Raw genomic sequence first — 16,627 nt, forward strand, 5'->3', positions numbered from 1 at the left:
AGAAAGGAAATACAATTTTATAATGTTGATTTTGGTCTCAATTGTGGTTTCACTTGAAAAACAAGCTCCGAACACTGAGGTGTGTTTATTCATATCTATTTAAAGACACAGTGACATCATGCTCTGTGTGTCTGTGTCTCAGACATAGATGAATGCAGCATCAACAATGGGAGCTGTGAGTTTGGCTGCATAAACACCCAGGGCAGCTACGAGTGTGTGTGTCCACCTGGGCAGAAACTCCACTGGAACAGGAAAGATTGCATTGGTAAGCACCAACTCTCTCTCTGTGTTTGTGTGTGTGTGTGTGTGTGTGTGTGCGCGTGTGTGTGTGTGTGTATGCCGGTGGTTGTCACGGTGATGTAACTCTGTGTGTTTCTCAGAGACGGTGAAATGTCTGCCCAATGGGAAGCCAGCACCCAGAGCGCAGCTGACCTGCAACAAAAATGGAGGGGCAGAAGTCTGCTCACTCTCCTGCCCCTCCAATGCCCTCTACCTCGCAGGTACACACACACACACACACACACACACACACAAATGCACACACAGACACACGCACACACACGCACAGTTAGTTAAAAGCTGTGTTAGCACCTCAGTCCAAGGAGTGAGTTCATTTTACTACTGCATATGCAGTGCAACTGGGTAATGGACATTTCTCATTAACATGCCTCCACGCCGCCGACATCCTTTGCCAGATCATTTCTGCTGTAATTTCTTATTAAATAGGACACAGCATGTTCAAGCTGATAAAACGAAAAAACAATTATAATATGTCTTTACTGAACACACCATGAAATATTCACAGTGCAGATGGGAAAAAAAAAGTGAACGCATCCTTGGATTTAGTAACTGTGAAACCTCCTTTGGCAGCAACAACCTCCAACCAGCTCCTCCAGGAGCTGTGGACCAGGTCTTCCTCTTTCAGATCTGTACTCCTCCTCCTCGTCCTCTTACTCCTTCTCCTTCGGGAGGACTGTCGGACCTTTGTTTTCTACTGGGCCGATTCAGCTCTTTCAGGTTGTCTGCTGCGAAAGACTCTGAGCTCATTTCACAACTTCTTTACCGGGTCAAGGTGTGGACTCCGACTGAACCACTCCAACAGGTGGATGTTCTCTAGACCCTGCTGCATCATATAGCTTCGTCTGATCTTCAGGTGATGGACAGACACCCTAACATTGTCCTGTAATATTAAACTTTCGGAACGCCTGCACTCTCCATCTCCCACTATCATCAAGCACGAGTCCCTCCTGGCTGAGTGAAGCTGGCTGCACTTACTCAATCCACTCCACCGGCATTTCCCATTTCCCGTGGCTTAATGGTCCAACCCACGTCAAAACTTAGATCATGAAACTGAGTTCATAATGTATGCCATAAATCGAAAGTACGGTTGACGATGGCGAGAAATTGAGTACCAGCAATATCCCTGGTGAGCAGTTGGAATGACGAAAACTGGACTTCCTCTACCGGCTTGGAATCCTGGAAGCAGATGATTGTCTCACTTTTATTCAAGTCCCATTCCTGCTCTCTGTGTCGCTCCAGCCAACTGCTGAGAAATCAATACATATTTCCCGTTGATGTTACCATGGGAAGCTGAAGGGGTCCTCCCATGACCCCTTGGTTCAACATCGTCTCTCAACATCCACAGTGTCTTCCTGCTGTGCCACTCAAAACCTCAACCAATAGGACAGAAAACAGACAACTGATGCTAATTGATGCCATGGCAGCGTGATGCTGACTGCCAGTCATCTGTGATAATCTGTTCAACAGTTGTGAAACCAAAGCGACCTGGCACGTGATGCTTTTCGCAGGAACAAAGCTTCATTTCTGTTGATCTTGGGATCTTTTCAAAATGGAAGTAAAAGGATGATGAACCTGTTTTCAACCCTTGTAAGACGATCCTCGCCGCTAAAATGTGTAATGTAGAACTAATTTCCACCTTTTGGACTGATCCAAGAAAAAAGGCCACCTGCACCAATCGAGCTCTTTGGCTGGAACCAGGCATCTCCTCCTGCAGCGCTACTCTGCACACATTTGCACATTTAGTTCATTCTTTGATCACAATGTTTTTTTCTATCGAATTCCAGTGGCACCTGTGTATCTCGCACACTTGATCTGCGTTCTAGTGGTAGCTGTTCTCAGATCACTTCTATCTGCTGCACTTGTAATGTTAAACAGGACTAATCATAACCCTAACCCTAACCCAACAGCAGGATCATTTTGACCTACGTGAGCTCATATCAAGGACTCTTTAACTGCACACTCAGGAGGCGGCTTCTGCTCCTCAGGCGCCATTTAATTTCAAACCATCGGTAAACCCAGCGCCTGTCAGTCACCCTGTATGAGAAGAGGGGAGACTGGTTAGGACAATGAAAGCAGCAGGAGGGAAGGAGAGAGCATTACACGGAGAGGTACTAAAAATAAGCCTGAGTAAAACTGAGACTAAAACACATTTTAAAGAAGTCACTCTCCACCACCGAAGGCTGCATTCACCACACTGTTGGTCAAAGTTGTTCACCCAGTAAAGGATCACTGTCGCTAAATCGCGGTGAAACGTGTCAGCTGCCTTACTGCAGACTTTGCCGCCCTCTGCTGGTGGCCGGCAGTTTGTGGTCGCGGCTCTCCGTCGTCCTTCCTCTTGACGCCGCCAAAGCTCGAAGCTGCAGTACGTGTGAACTCTTCAGGGGCCCTCCACTCAGACTGATGTGTTTTTCACTCCGTGAGGGCTTCTTGGCTGCGGCCCTCTCGGCACCTTGGCTGGCACCCAGGCATCTCCTCCTGCTGCTGTACTTAACACACATCTGTAACGCAATTACATTCTTTGATCACAGAGATTTTTCCATAGTGGGATCCTCGTCATGTTTAACTTGGCTGCCACCGTGTGAGAATGATGGATAGCTCTGAGGCATCAGATGAAATATTTGTTTTTCTCTTTTCGGAGTATGTCTTCATTTTAGGTGGCGGGAGCCATGTAAATTCCTGTGGCTGAATGCAGCCTGCGCTCTTATTTAATCGCTTTTATGACCTCCGAGAGTTTCATCCCTCATTTCTTACTTGAAATATGTCGGTGTGTGTGTGTGTGTGTGTGTGCGTATCAAGGGAGAAAGACAGGATTCATAGATCTTTCATTTGACCTTTCATTTATCAAGCGGGGTTTGAACTCACAAGGCAGCAGAGCTTCCCCTGAGCGCAGTCTGCTCCCTGATACAGCAGGAGAGTAATGCCATACAACATTCATAACATTCTTTTTAGTCTTCAACGCATTGACTGTTGCCCGGTCCATTGCCAAGCGAAAACACACACACACACACCATCCTCTCCTTTGGACAACATAAAAACGTCATCAGCCATCAAGAACCTCTCATCAGTGGGTCTGTTTTCTCTTTTCTGGCAGTAGTCTAATGTTTGTTTGTGTGCTTCTTACAGACTCTGAGAACAGCTACACACTGAGCTGCGGAGTGCAAGTTCAGCCTGGTAAAGCTCCTCAGAAGAGGAATGTCACCACCGCCCTTCCCACCTGCGCTGGTACAGTAGGCCGAGCATGATTTGAAATGTAGTTGTCAGGGCCAGATTGACTTTCTGCATTAAGAAAATGACTTTGTGTTGTAGTTTTTTTTTAATCGAAATGTTGCTCGTAATGAGGAGAGAAACACACTCCATAAACACTTTAAGTACTGTATGCACAAATGAAAAGCAAACTAACCCTCCAGCTACCACATTTGTGTAAGAAATACAGCACACATGTAACTGGCACAAAATACTGAGGATATTCAGTGCCTAGAGTTACTGAATGCAGAAACCTCTGTGGAGCCTTTGCAGATATAAGTGGGGTTGGGGGGATAGTCACACCCCTGCTGTCAGTTGAAAACATGAAGAACAAATGCAGATTAAGGGCCAGAAACGTTTCCTTTCTACTCTATATACCTGTTGGCACTAACCCTAATGTTTAATAGTCTTTCATTTTTCTTCTCCTGTGGAAAGACACACTGGTGCCGCCCATCAAACAGAAGGCCCGGTTTAAGATCAAGGATGCCAAGTGTCACCTGAGGCCCCGCAACAAGGAGAAGCATAGAGATGTGTCCAAGCAGAGCCTGCAAGGTGAAGAATCGTATGGGGTCACCAACACCTTGACTCGACCACTTCTGATCTAAACTACACTAATAACTGAAAAACTGCAATTACGACACTTTGATTCGATGTCATTCCTTCTCCCTCTTCACACTGCACTTCTGCTTTCTCACCTGGAAGGAGGCCAGTTCCCCTGCACCGACGACTGCCAGGTTACTTTTGTCAACCTCAAATGTGACTCATCTAAGAAGCGTCGGCGAGGACGCAAATCGCCCTCAAAGGAGGTCTCCCACATAACGGCAGAGTTTGAGATGGAGATGAAGGAAGAGGAAGCCTCAGGTGCAATATTCTTTATTGACTGTCACGGGAGACGATGCGGTTACCCACCTCACATGCCTGATGTAAATCTATAAATATGAATTCATACCATATTGAAAAAAATGTTTTGCCTCAGACGCGTGCAATTTGGACTGTGTGCGAGAAAGGATGAAGCAGAAGCTGCAGAGCGCCATGCGGACCCTCAGGAAGTCTATCAACAAACAGCAGTTCTACATCCAGTTCTCCGGGACAGAGTACGAGGTGGCTCAGAAACCGTCCAGAGCACCAGAGGGCGCTGAGGCTTGCAGCACCGGACAGGTCCTACGAGAGGGAAAGTGTGGTACGTGCGGGGGGGGTTTGCCTGGTTGTTGCCGTCATGGTGTTTTTGTCTTGAGAGACACTGACAGGAGCCACGGGAAGTACTGACCTGTGTCTTCCTCTCTCAGCGAGCTGTGGCGCGGGGACGTTCTACAGCGGGGAGCAGGAGCAGTGTGTCCAGTGTCCTCCTGGTACGTACCAGGACACGGTGGGTCAACTGTCCTGTGAGCCCTGTCCCAGCACTGACGGACAGGGTATTGCTGGCGCTAAGAACGTGTCTCAGTGTGGAGGTAAGTCCCCGACAGCCCCTGAACATGATCTTTCCCTGAAACAACTGCTTCATTAATCATACTAAACCACGGGAGTTGGCTCATTCCACGTCTAGATGAAAGATTTACAGCCTGTTAGAGTCCACCTTTCTTCTCAATGCCAACGAATTCTAGACTTTTGTCTACCTCTTTTTTCTTGTGAGACAGTTATTTTTACTTTCTCATTTTTGGGGGCATTTTTAGCCTTTATTTGATAGCTACATTGGAGACATTGGAAAAGAGAGTAGGGGCATGCATGCAGCAAATAGTCGAGCGTCTACGGCCTCAAACTGAACCTCGGCTACATCCACAGGAGAGCACCAGAGATTTAGTGTATCTGGATTGAAGATTGTTAGTTAATGTCTGATCTGATCACTTGTGGCCCCCAGGTCAGTGTCCAGCAGGTCATTTCTCCGCTGACGGGTTTCGTCCTTGCCAGCCTTGTTCTCTGGGCTCCTACCAGCCTGAACCGGGCCGAGTGCTCTGCTTCTCCTGTGGAGGAGGCCTCATGACCAAGTATGAGGGATCCGTCTCGTTCAGGGACTGTGAGGCCAAAGGTGAGGCTTTGTATCTGTTTGTGTGTCACACACTTTTCATCACTTTCTATCTACTGCATGTCTGTTTATACAGTTTATGTGGTAATCGTTGCTGTGGCATTTATGGCAAGAGACATTTCTTTTAGGCGTGCCATTATCAGACTGTTTTTTTATATTGTATTGCCAGTCTAGATGGCAATTTGTTAAGCTCCCCACTAATCAAGTGTTCATCTCTGTATACCACTGCACAATGGCATCCGCAATATCTGTGCCATACTTTTATTATCTTCCCTGTTTATATTGCAATGGTATTATATGACACCAAAGACTGTTGGCTAGATTGTGATGTCATTTTGAACAGACCTTCAGGATTGTCAGTTATCCTCCCGACTGTGGTGATCCCATGAATTTTCCCCTCTGTCTCCTTCTCAATACACTTTGCAACAGTGGCCAAAATGATTGCTCTGCACAAACACCTTCTTAGTGACAAATAAACCTGACTCCATAGTCAAACAGTACCTGGTCAACCACAGAACACACATTGCACTTAATGGGCCTCTCTACCTGCCGACCCCTCTCCGACTGAAATGATTTCATCCAAGCAAATCTGACACTGCCTGTCGTTTTTTTGTACAGAAAAAAATAGCTGATAAGAATAACCATATCTTATTGGACTGCAGGATCCCACTCTCCCCATCACTCTGCTTGTTAGATTTTCTTTTTTGTCAAAAAAAGATTGGGCTGGTTCATATTTGATTTCCGTATTTGACAGTTTGTTCCATATGGACTATTAGGCAACACTTCAGGGTGACAGTCATGTTCACATAACACGGTAAGCAGGGCAAGTTAATCCTCTGAGCTAACGCGTGCTAAATGCACCAACATTTGTGTGTGTCTGTGTGCACACCTGTTCAAAGAGGATTCAGAGTCCTTCACTACTTTTTCACATTGTGTTATGTTGCAGCCATCTTCTAATATATACATATACTGTATATCCCCCACATATATACGTGCAGTGAGTCAGACAGACAACAGCACACATGGACTTGGCCTTGCCGTCTCTAAAGATGGCCCAGAAACATGGAATGGTGTCACTGTGAGGTCAGAAGCCGGGCAGTGTCAGGTGAAGACAAGGTCCAGTTGGTTTCAACCTTTGCAATTGAGGTGAAAAGGAGAGAGCTCAAAAAAAAAAGAAGAAAGAAGTGAATAGCAAATGTGTATGAGACCGAATTTGCACAAATACATGCTCAACTCATCTACACAGGCTTTACTGCTCTGTTTATGTCCGTTCTGTATTCTAGGCACTAATATTATTACAGCTGTGTGATATATCTTGTTGATGGCCATGCCTCTTATGCGATTCTCTTCATTCGGCTCATACAGTGTGTACACTGGCATCTTCTTGTCCCTCCTCAGTGCACTGTGCTCCTGGACATTTCTACAACTCCAGTACCCACCGCTGCATCCGCTGCCCAGCAGGAACCTACCAGTCTGATTTTGGGCAGAACTACTGCATCACCTGCCCCGGGAACACCACCACTGACTTTGACGGTGCCACCAACGTCTCCCACTGTAAAAGTAATACTGCTCATTGCATTTAATCTTTCAGTATTTTACTTTGTCTTACCCCGATTGACAGATAATGAGTACTACAAATCAAGCTTCAGAGACAGCCGTATGTTTTTTTCAGTCATTGGCTCTGTTGTATTGAAAGTTATTAAATAATGCAATGTGTTTCTATTGTTTTGTCCTCAGACCAGCTGTGTGGAGGCGAACTGGGAGAGTACACGGGCTACATCGAGTCCCCCAACTACCCTGGAGATTATCCGTCCAATGTGGACTGTGTCTGGACCATCAACCCACCACACAAGAGGCGGATCCTTATTGTCGTACCAGAGATCTTCCTCCCCATTGAGGATGAGTGTGGAGACGTGCTGGTCATGAGGAAAAGTGGTAAACAGATATTCTAATTTAATTCTACAAAGTTATTTTTTTGGTTCCAGTTTGCTGATGATGAACTGTTTAGGTCGTTTTATACTTCCTCCCAAGAGTCTAATGGTTTTTCCTGCCCCACTTGGGTCTCCCATTTTTTTCTTGTATATGTCTTGAGCTATTTGGGTCCATATATAGAAACACCTGATACATTCTGGAGATGACTTCATAGTTGGTGTTCCCTGTCTGAATATTTATCAAAACTTTTAAAATTATACTTATTATAAAACTACTTATAATTGCTGTGAGGAATTCCAGGGCATTTGATCTCCCCTTTAGGCCATTCGGATCCACTCTGAGAAATTTCGCAACATACAACAACCTTCACCAAAGGTCGTTGGGCTGGACTGTCTAATCAGAACACAAGTTTCAGAGGCAGACAATGGTTTAAAATGTGTATTGTGCAAATCAGATCATGACAAGTGCAAAGATGGTGACACCTTGGACTGGTTCGAACGCTGAGGTACTTTTTTTTTTGTGGTCATGTTGTTTAAACTGAGGAAGTCAATGCAAGGGGAGGTGTCCTGTCCTTTTTAAAGATAAAGAAGAGGCCTACATCCAGAGGAGAAGACTCTTTGTATCCCTTTATTAAGGAAAAACCCATTATTTAATCCATTTTCACCGCGCCCCTTATGTGATGCAAATACATATTTTAACCAAGGAGTGAAAAAGTAAGCATCAAACCATAATAAACAGATCTGTCCACAATCTGATCGATCTACAGAGTGTGTTCTGTTTTTATCTGAACGGCTTCTGTAGCCAGGTTCTCTTTGCCTGCTGGGATGCTGGTAGCAAAGTCAACAGTTGCTATCATTAAGCCAGAGACTGTATTAAGAACGGCTCTAGCTACAAAGTATCTTGCCTTCTTGATATTTTAGATGCAAATATATGCTTCTAAAAAAACAACACGGAAAACAATGAAATGTTCATAGTCTTCAGTTATCAGCTGAAGGAGGGGATTGCACTGCTGAACTAACTCAGAACGCAGGACCGGATTTACTTCCTCGTTTTCAGACACATCTGAACAAGGAGCAGAGCAAGTGTTCTCACGTGGTTTTTAGTGAAATGTTTCTGTGTGTAAAGAAACTTCCCATGGGTTTAAAACATCCCTATAGTCCTACAGAAAAGAGCAAGGATAAGGAAGAGCACTATTGTAACATTAAGGTTGTTCTTCCTCCAGCCCTGCCCACCTCAATCACCACCTACGAGACGTGTCAGACCTATGAGCGACCCATCGCCTTCACCTCTCGCTCCCGCAAGCTCTGGATCCAGTTCAAGTCTAACGAGGGCAACAGTGGCAAAGGCTTCCAAGTTCCATATGTCACCTACGACGGTGAGTCAACTTATACCTACACTCAACCATTTTAAAAATGATATTCTTTATTACCACCTAATAATTCAACCTAATTTTGTTCCAGAGGACTACCAGCAGCTAATAGAGGACATAGTGCGAGATGGCAGGCTTTACGCCTCTGAGAACCACCAGGAGATCCTGAAGGTATTGGAGATATTACAGTCTTATGGTTGCACAGTCCTTGGTATTGGATTTGTAGGGACTGTCATTCATTTGTATGTGCTTTTATAGAGTTTTTCCTGCTATCAAAAAGATAAAGGTGGAGAAAATCCTTAACCTGCGTGATTGGTCCAGTGTGGTGACGCCCTTTGTCCCCTTGTCTTCTATCAGGACAAGAAGCTGATAAAAGCCTTGTTTGATGTCCTGGCCCACCCCCAGAACTACTTCAGGTACACAGCACAGGAGTCCAAAGAGATGTTTCCTCGTTCCTTCATCAAGCTGCTGCGCTCCAAAGTCACCAGATTCTTACGGCCGTACAAATAAACAGGACCTCTCTACCCGCCTGTTGAAGACCCCCATCACCCTGCGTCATTCCAGATACAGCTGCTTCCCCCCCTGCCTTAATCAAATCAATAATGTACCTGTTCTATGGCTATACATCTTCATTTCTTGTATTTGTCCTCAATTCTGTTTGTTACATGTTGCTTTGCTCATCTTTGACCCCTTTAAGTAGTAGTACATGATTAACTGATACCTCTCCCTCCAGCTGGTGCAGCTGCTTCTATAAGGTTTGACTGATGTGGGTTTTTGAAGGCCAGTATTAGTATTTTTATAAGGTTGAGCAAGAAACCTGATATAATGTATGTGTATATATTGTTTCTTTAAAGTTTACCGTTCTATACGTACAAGCATTCATTGTTTTGTCTCAGTTTGGAAATGGTACAGTTTAGCAGCTCACCCCATCTTTATGCCATGTCAGTTAGGGTGCAATATCTGGCAACATCAATGTGGAAAATCAAATTAAATATTAAGCACTGATTTTAGTTGGGTTTTTTTTAAAATCAAAATATGCAGTGATATATCCAAAGGGGTCCAAAAGTCTGAGATTTTATTTTATTTGTATAGCGCCAAATCCCAACATACATCATCTAAAGGCACTTTACATAGTGAGGTCGAGACCTCACAATATTACAGAGAAACACAACAGTTACCACAATGAGCAGCTCTGAGACTGTGGAGAGAGAAAACATTTTAACAGTAAGAAATCTCGAACAGAACCAGAACATCTGCTGAGACCAGTTGGTGAGAAGAGAGAGATTGGGGAGAGAGGAGAGAGACGGAACAATTTCCGTCTCTCTGTCTGTACAAAAAACATAAAGCGACAGCCTGTAGCCTATACCAACATCTGTAATTATCACTGATGAACATGTTATATCTTCTTTGTTTGATATGTATAACAGAAAAGAAAAAAAAGTAATGGAAAGTTGTGGGTTATTTGCTGTTTCCTAGTCGTTTGCAGTGACTTCATGTCCATACTGTCAGACAGAGCCATGCTATCTTTATTCCTCCTACCAGTCTTTATGTTAGCCAGGCTAGCAGCCTCTTGGATTTATCTTCAAATTTAATACACAGATACAGTGGTATTGATCTTGTCATCTGACTCTTGGCAGGAAATCACATTTCACAGAATATAGAACTTTCCTTTAAAATGAATGAATAATTACTTTTGCATTCCGAAAGTTATTTAATTATAAGTTATAATAAATTGTTACCCCCAATGTTTGATAAAAGGCCAGTATAAGCAAACCTATATATCGGTCAAACCCTATTTCTGCACCAGATACTTTGTCCTCTTCTCTCTTAACCATTCCCAGATTTCTGCAACTTCTCTAACAGTTTCCTTTTCCTTCATCCACCTCTCTCATTTTAATTTGGTCTGCTTTGTTTTTTATTTTGGTATTTTTGGTAGGGTTTTTTTGTAATATTTATTCTGTCAAAACTTGCAGAAGCCCAAATTACAGATTTTACGCACGTACAAACATGTAGGATTTGTACGCTTGTGTGGAGATACACAGGTGTACATGCCCACACAGAGTGAATGGATTAATCCCGAATTTTATTTCTTGGTCCTGTAAAGTGCCATAGACAGTGATAAAAAGAAAACAATGGGCGCACTTAAAATACATTTTAACATGGAAAATATATTAAAGGAAGCTTTCACATGGCTTTATCCATTGGAGCACAGAACGATTACATAGGGTGAATCTCAAAGTCTCTATTGTAATTTTATTAGATAATAAAAAAAAGATATATAACAAGATGAGATAAACTACCTGCAGGTAACCGATTGTTAGTTTAGAGAGGAATGTCTGTGATGTAACTAATATTGGAACTTTTAATTGCACTTGAATTTTATATGTCAAACTGTAGGGAAGAAAAGATCTACGTTACGTATTATTTTTTACCTTTTGTTTTGTTTTTTAAATGTGCCATATGTGGCAGCAGTGAGTCTCCTGTTATTGCTCCCACTCTTTCAGTTAGCTTTCAGTTAGCTCCCAGTTAGCCAGCATATCTCTGCTAGTGCAACATTGCATCAGTGGAACTTGCCTCCACCACTACAGCCCGGTCCTGCTTCATCCCATTAAACACACGTCCTACAGCTGCCAGAGAGAGGAAGCAGCATCATGAAGGCTTCTTGTATGATGGCACTACATACATACGTTACAGAATATACACTACCTGTTTCTAAAAAAAAACTTATATGTGCATTAACCAAGATGCACTCTCTTTCCATTAAATAGGAGGTGTAGTGTGAATGCTATGCTTTTCTTTAATAACCTAACTAAATGTTTTTGTGTTGTTCCCCGTTGATACTTATACAGTATGTCTACGAAATCTATACTGCATATCTTTTTCTGCACAATGCGAGTGGAGTTGAAAACCATGTACAGTGTGAGTGGAGTGTTGGTCTGGAGGTCAGTCAGTGGGACAGGGACACTGTCGGTATAAGAGCGTCTGTGTGTCTGTAGCACTTACAGCTTCAACTGTAAGCCAGTGAACTTTATTGGTGTTGTTCTGTTCATATACAGTAGAAGCAAGCTTCTCCTGGCAAACAATCAAAAGGCATATGTAACATTCCTCATTGGTGTTAATGCTTATACTACACTGATTTTGGATGAAATGATAGCCCTTGTTTTTCAAAGCGTACCGTAGCTCCAGGTTTCCTACCTTCCAGACAGACATTCATTTCATTTCAAAGCACTTGGGAAATTAACTTTTCGACATTTGGAACATAGTTGAGATAATCCATCACAGTGCACAATTAGTTGCTTCGTTTTCATTGAAATTATCATAACTGCATGTGTGTGTGGTGTTTCATTTGCAAGCTGGGATCTTTCCAGATCTCAACAGATTATTGGTTTGTTTCAGGACTTTCCACAAGGGTTGGCGCTGGATCAGTAACTTTTTAAATTCAAGTCTGTAGCCAAAAATAAGCTTAATATGAAACTATCTTGATAGCTGACAGAACAATTTCATCCTCATGTAGTGGCTGTTCTGGAGATTTAATCAGACCGCTCAATCTTCATCAGCAAAGTGAAATTTTGCTATCTAGAACTTAATAAATAAAGAAATTGAAAATGCTTAAATTTTCTTTTTCTTCTGAACACAATTTTTGGTCCGTTTTGGCATAGTATGCCTCAGTGCCAAGGATATCCCTGACCTTAGAAAGAGAAAATGAGAGGGGAGTCTCCAACACCATGATCCTCAGCAGCCACTACCTGACAGGCTGCGTGAAAACTTTCCAAATTTTAACCATTTATATGATAATTTTATTATTGTTTATCTTCTAAATTAGCTGGTCCAACAACAAACCTACAGTACAAGATATGAAAAAAAGGGAGTCAGCATCTCTTCACTCTGACTTTCATAGTGTGTGAAAATGAAACCAGTGTCTGGTAGGAAATCAGTCTAATGTCGCTTTGGAAAACAGTCTGCAATATTACAGCTGGATCTGAGTAGCACTGGTCATAGATCAGGACTTTATTCCCCAATAACTTATTTCATAGTTGAAATCAAAATGGGAAATCAATTTCAAAATATATTTTTATTGGTTTTGGCTGATAATGAGCCTTTGACTGGACATACACTTTAACCATAACCCCAAACACTGTCAGGTAACTTCACAAAATAAAATCCTACTGTCGTTCCACCAAACAGCTGCCACACAGATATATATTTGTACAGCCTGATCCTGTTTGAAGTGGGCACTGTTCACTAAGAGTGTTATGAAAAATTTTAATGAAATGCTCTAAAATTTATAATTGACTTTTTTCCCCCTGAGAATGTATTCTGTTGTGAATAAGTGGCTGCATGTGGGGGTCTGAGATTGAATGTGTGAGCAGTGAGTGTTTGTGTGTGTGTGTGTGTGTGTGTGTGTGTGTGTGTGTGTGTGTGTGTGTGTGTGTGTGTGTGAGCAGAGAGTTTTGGTGCTGGAGAAAGAGACTGTGTATGTATGTGTACTTTAGTCCATTTTGTAGAGGATTCATTTTAACGTTTGTATTAGTCAGTTGTACCCAAAGAGAGAAAGTGTAACACGGTGTTGTACCATTGTTTGGTCCATGAAACTCCAGAACTGAACAGATTAAAAACAAACAGTAGCAGAAAACATATTCACATTGTCTCTTTTGTGTGTCCAGATGAGCGCTGCAGCTCATATCTGATCATTATATCTCTGAACCCTCCGCACAACCTGCCGAAAATATGCTTCTGGAAAATTTAGCTGACTCTGCTAATGGTGCTCTTATACTCAAGTAACACAATCTGCAGTGCAGATCTGGATGCTACATCAGAAACTCCCATCATTCACACATTTCTTTTAAATTCTCTTTCTTTGTCTCAGACTCTTTCTTTTGTCTCAAACCTTCAAATCCCGTAAAACCTTCCAAGGTAAAAATCTGTTCAACAACCATTCCTACTGAAACGCACCACCAATCAAATCTGACAGACTGACTTGACTGTTACATAGAGACTGATATATCAGAACAAAGACCCTTATTAAAATCATTTCATGACTCCTTCACTTGTGAGCTTGATCTCCAGCTCCTCCAAATCCACATGCACTGAATCCCAAATTGCCCCTGCTGGTGGCCTTCTGCCAATGGGATGTGTGAGTGTCAGACAATGTGTGTGAATTTAGTTGATGCACATCACATTCACATTGCTCATCTGAAGAGTGCTGAGGCTGCTGTTGGTTGCCTGGGCGACATCTTTTCAGGCCAGACCGACACATGAGGCTCCAGCTTCGGACCTCAAATCTGATGGGTCTGGATCCACAGGGAGAAGAGGTCAAAACACAGGTGTAACCTTAAAGCAAAATCTGGCACACGTAGATGATGATCTGCATGATGTACCTGCAGTGTTCAATGACCCACGTTACGCTACACATTTCACACACACACACACACACACGGAAAGGTGACAGGTTTGCTCCCATTGTTTTCTGTAATCATCTACAAACCCAGATGAAGTTATTAAGTGGACAAACCTCAGGATTGTCTCAAAGACATAAAGGCCTGCATGACTACTAAATTCAGATAAAACCGAGGGAATTGTACAAAAAACCTCAGAGAAAGTTGTTGTATGTGTGAGTCAAAGGACATAACTCCAAGGTTCCTCACAGTAGAGCTAGAGTCCAAAGTTTATCCATCCAACCATATGCTCAGATAATGTTTCTCCGAGGTGTTTAGTACAATGACCTCGGTCTTGTTTGACTTTGGAAGTAAAAAACTATCCCAGATTTTGGATAATCCAAGCCTTTATGTCATTAAGACAATTCTGAAGTTTATCAACCTGACCTGTTTCATCTGGCTTTATTGATAAATACAGCAGGAGTATCATATGCATAACAATGGAAATGTATGTGGTGCTTTCTTATAATATTGCCTAAAGGAAGCATACATAAAGTGAAAAGTATCGGTCCCAGCACAGAACCTTGTGGAACTCCATGACTCACTTTTGTATGAATGGAAGATTTGTAGTTAAACTGAAATATATCTGACAAGTAACATCTAAACCATTCTAGTGCTGGTCCTTAAACCCCAATGTGTTCTAGTCTCTGTAACAGAATCTTGTGATCAACTGTAGGATGAGAGTAGAAACATGTCCACTGTCTAAGGCAATGAGTTGGTGGTTGGTAACCTTCAGCAGTGCTGTTTCTGTGCCATGATGTTTTCTAAATCCTGACTACATGATACAGTACATGACACTCTTCTCCCTGTCAATCAGGTGACACCCTCAGGTAGAAGAGAAATAACATGTCACCTTACCAAATGCAGTTGTGCCTTTTTCTTTGTTCGCCCCTCAGAGCAGCGGTTTATTTCATGCGGCGCTGACACTGTAAAAATTGTATTTTTAAGACATGAGTAAAATAATTAGGCATGCTTGGATAAAACAGCAATCCGGGGACTAGGGGCCTTTAACTCTGACTGGCAGTAGCAGCCTCTTTCCTTATTACTGTAACTTGTCAGCTGCTTTGCTCTTGGTCATTAATCATGTTTGACAGGCATATCTAACATTTTCAACGTGATCTTTCCAGGACGCCCAATCAGCAGCCAGCATCTGCAGGCAAATGCAACTGTGCCAGATGCTGAGATTTCTTTCCTTCACTATCTTAATGCCTTCCCTCCATCAGTCACTCTACTGAAAGTTCACTGGATATGACGTGAGAACGAGAGAGCGTTGGTTGGCTAAGGAAAGTGTGATACAACCGCTGCTGTTTGGTCGAACCGCTGTAAAGCTGGGTAACAAGAGTACATGTTACAAATCTGGTAAACTAAAATCCCAAAAGCATCTTACAAAATGTATTATGTGTATTCTAACTCTGCTACAGTTGTCATCCTCACCATCATTCACCTACTCTCTCTCTCTCTCTCTCTCTCTCTGTCTCACCTCCTCACCACACACACACATTACACACTTTCCCTTTAAAAAGCTGCACTACCTGTGTAACACGTGATTTTCTGTCTCGAACTTGCTGCAGGTCTTCTGCAGAGATGATAAAATCAGTGTCATTTGTTCGTTTGTCTGCTGCTGCCTCTTCACTTAGGAAGAAAAGACTGTTGAAGTGATTTTGTAATCAAGTACAGTTTCCCCATTGTGCATGTGTATGATAATGTGTGCAAAGAGCTCATCTCAGAGCTGGAAGCTGAGTCACAGAAGCATGGAAACGCGAAAAGAATAGCAGAATAAAAAATGAATTTAATGGCTTAAGCCCCAGACATTGTCGAAAGGACACAGCCACAGAAAGGACATCGAGCTTCCAAAGGCGACGGACTGCGATGGTCACAAAAGGGCAGTAAGCGACACAATGAACGCAAACAGGAACATTTTCTTATTTTTTAAAGTTGTATTTGTCATTTTCATTGTTCTGCTGACAGGATGTTATTTTATCTGGACAGCAAGAACAGTTTGGGGTCATTCAGAATAGCAATCAGACTAGTAATAAGATCATTGGGCTTTTAAAAAAATCTTTCAGGGTAATTATTCTATAGAAAACAGATGCTTAGCCCTGTGACTCACATATAATGACAATCCAAAATAGTACGTGAGCGCCTGTACATAATGCGCGGTGCAGTTTAGTATACACACATAGATACGAGATACACATCTGTAAAGGCCCTTTGGTTTCTCCTACCAGCACCAAACATGTACATGTACTGCTGCAGTTAGTTTTTTAAGAGCTACAGTAAATCACGATGTGATTTTGATCAATATGTGGATGTGTAAAGTATTTTGTG

At 42.6% G+C, this 16,627-nt stretch overlaps 1 protein-coding gene across 2 annotated transcripts in view; it reads left to right on the plus strand.

The window, feature by feature from the left end:
* Nucleotides 1–9,964, plus strand: part of scube1 (signal peptide, CUB domain, EGF-like 1) — a 99,387-nt gene extending 89,423 nt beyond the window's left edge. For both annotated transcript variants that reach the window (XM_035619825.2, XM_035619834.2), the window contains 13 exons: nt 143–265; nt 381–500; nt 3,424–3,522; nt 3,979–4,095; nt 4,246–4,404; nt 4,520–4,723; nt 4,830–4,991; nt 5,399–5,566; nt 6,962–7,123; nt 7,301–7,498; nt 8,718–8,870; nt 8,956–9,035; nt 9,222–9,964. In XM_035619825.2, the coding sequence (XP_035475718.1) occupies nt 143–265; nt 381–500; nt 3,424–3,522; nt 3,979–4,095; nt 4,246–4,404; nt 4,520–4,723; nt 4,830–4,991; nt 5,399–5,566; nt 6,962–7,123; nt 7,301–7,498; nt 8,718–8,870; nt 8,956–9,035; nt 9,222–9,374 (1,898 nt within the window). In that variant the 3' untranslated portion in view covers nt 9,375–9,964. The remainder of the gene's footprint in view (nt 1–142; nt 266–380; nt 501–3,423; nt 3,523–3,978; nt 4,096–4,245; nt 4,405–4,519; nt 4,724–4,829; nt 4,992–5,398; nt 5,567–6,961; nt 7,124–7,300; nt 7,499–8,717; nt 8,871–8,955; nt 9,036–9,221) is intronic.
* The last annotated feature ends 6,663 nt before the right edge of the window (nt 9,965–16,627 follow it).

Source organism: Scophthalmus maximus, chromosome 12, assembly GCF_022379125.1.
Source record: "Scophthalmus maximus strain ysfricsl-2021 chromosome 12, ASM2237912v1, whole genome shotgun sequence".
In the NCBI taxonomy this organism is placed as follows: Eukaryota; Metazoa; Chordata; class Actinopteri; order Pleuronectiformes; family Scophthalmidae; genus Scophthalmus; species Scophthalmus maximus.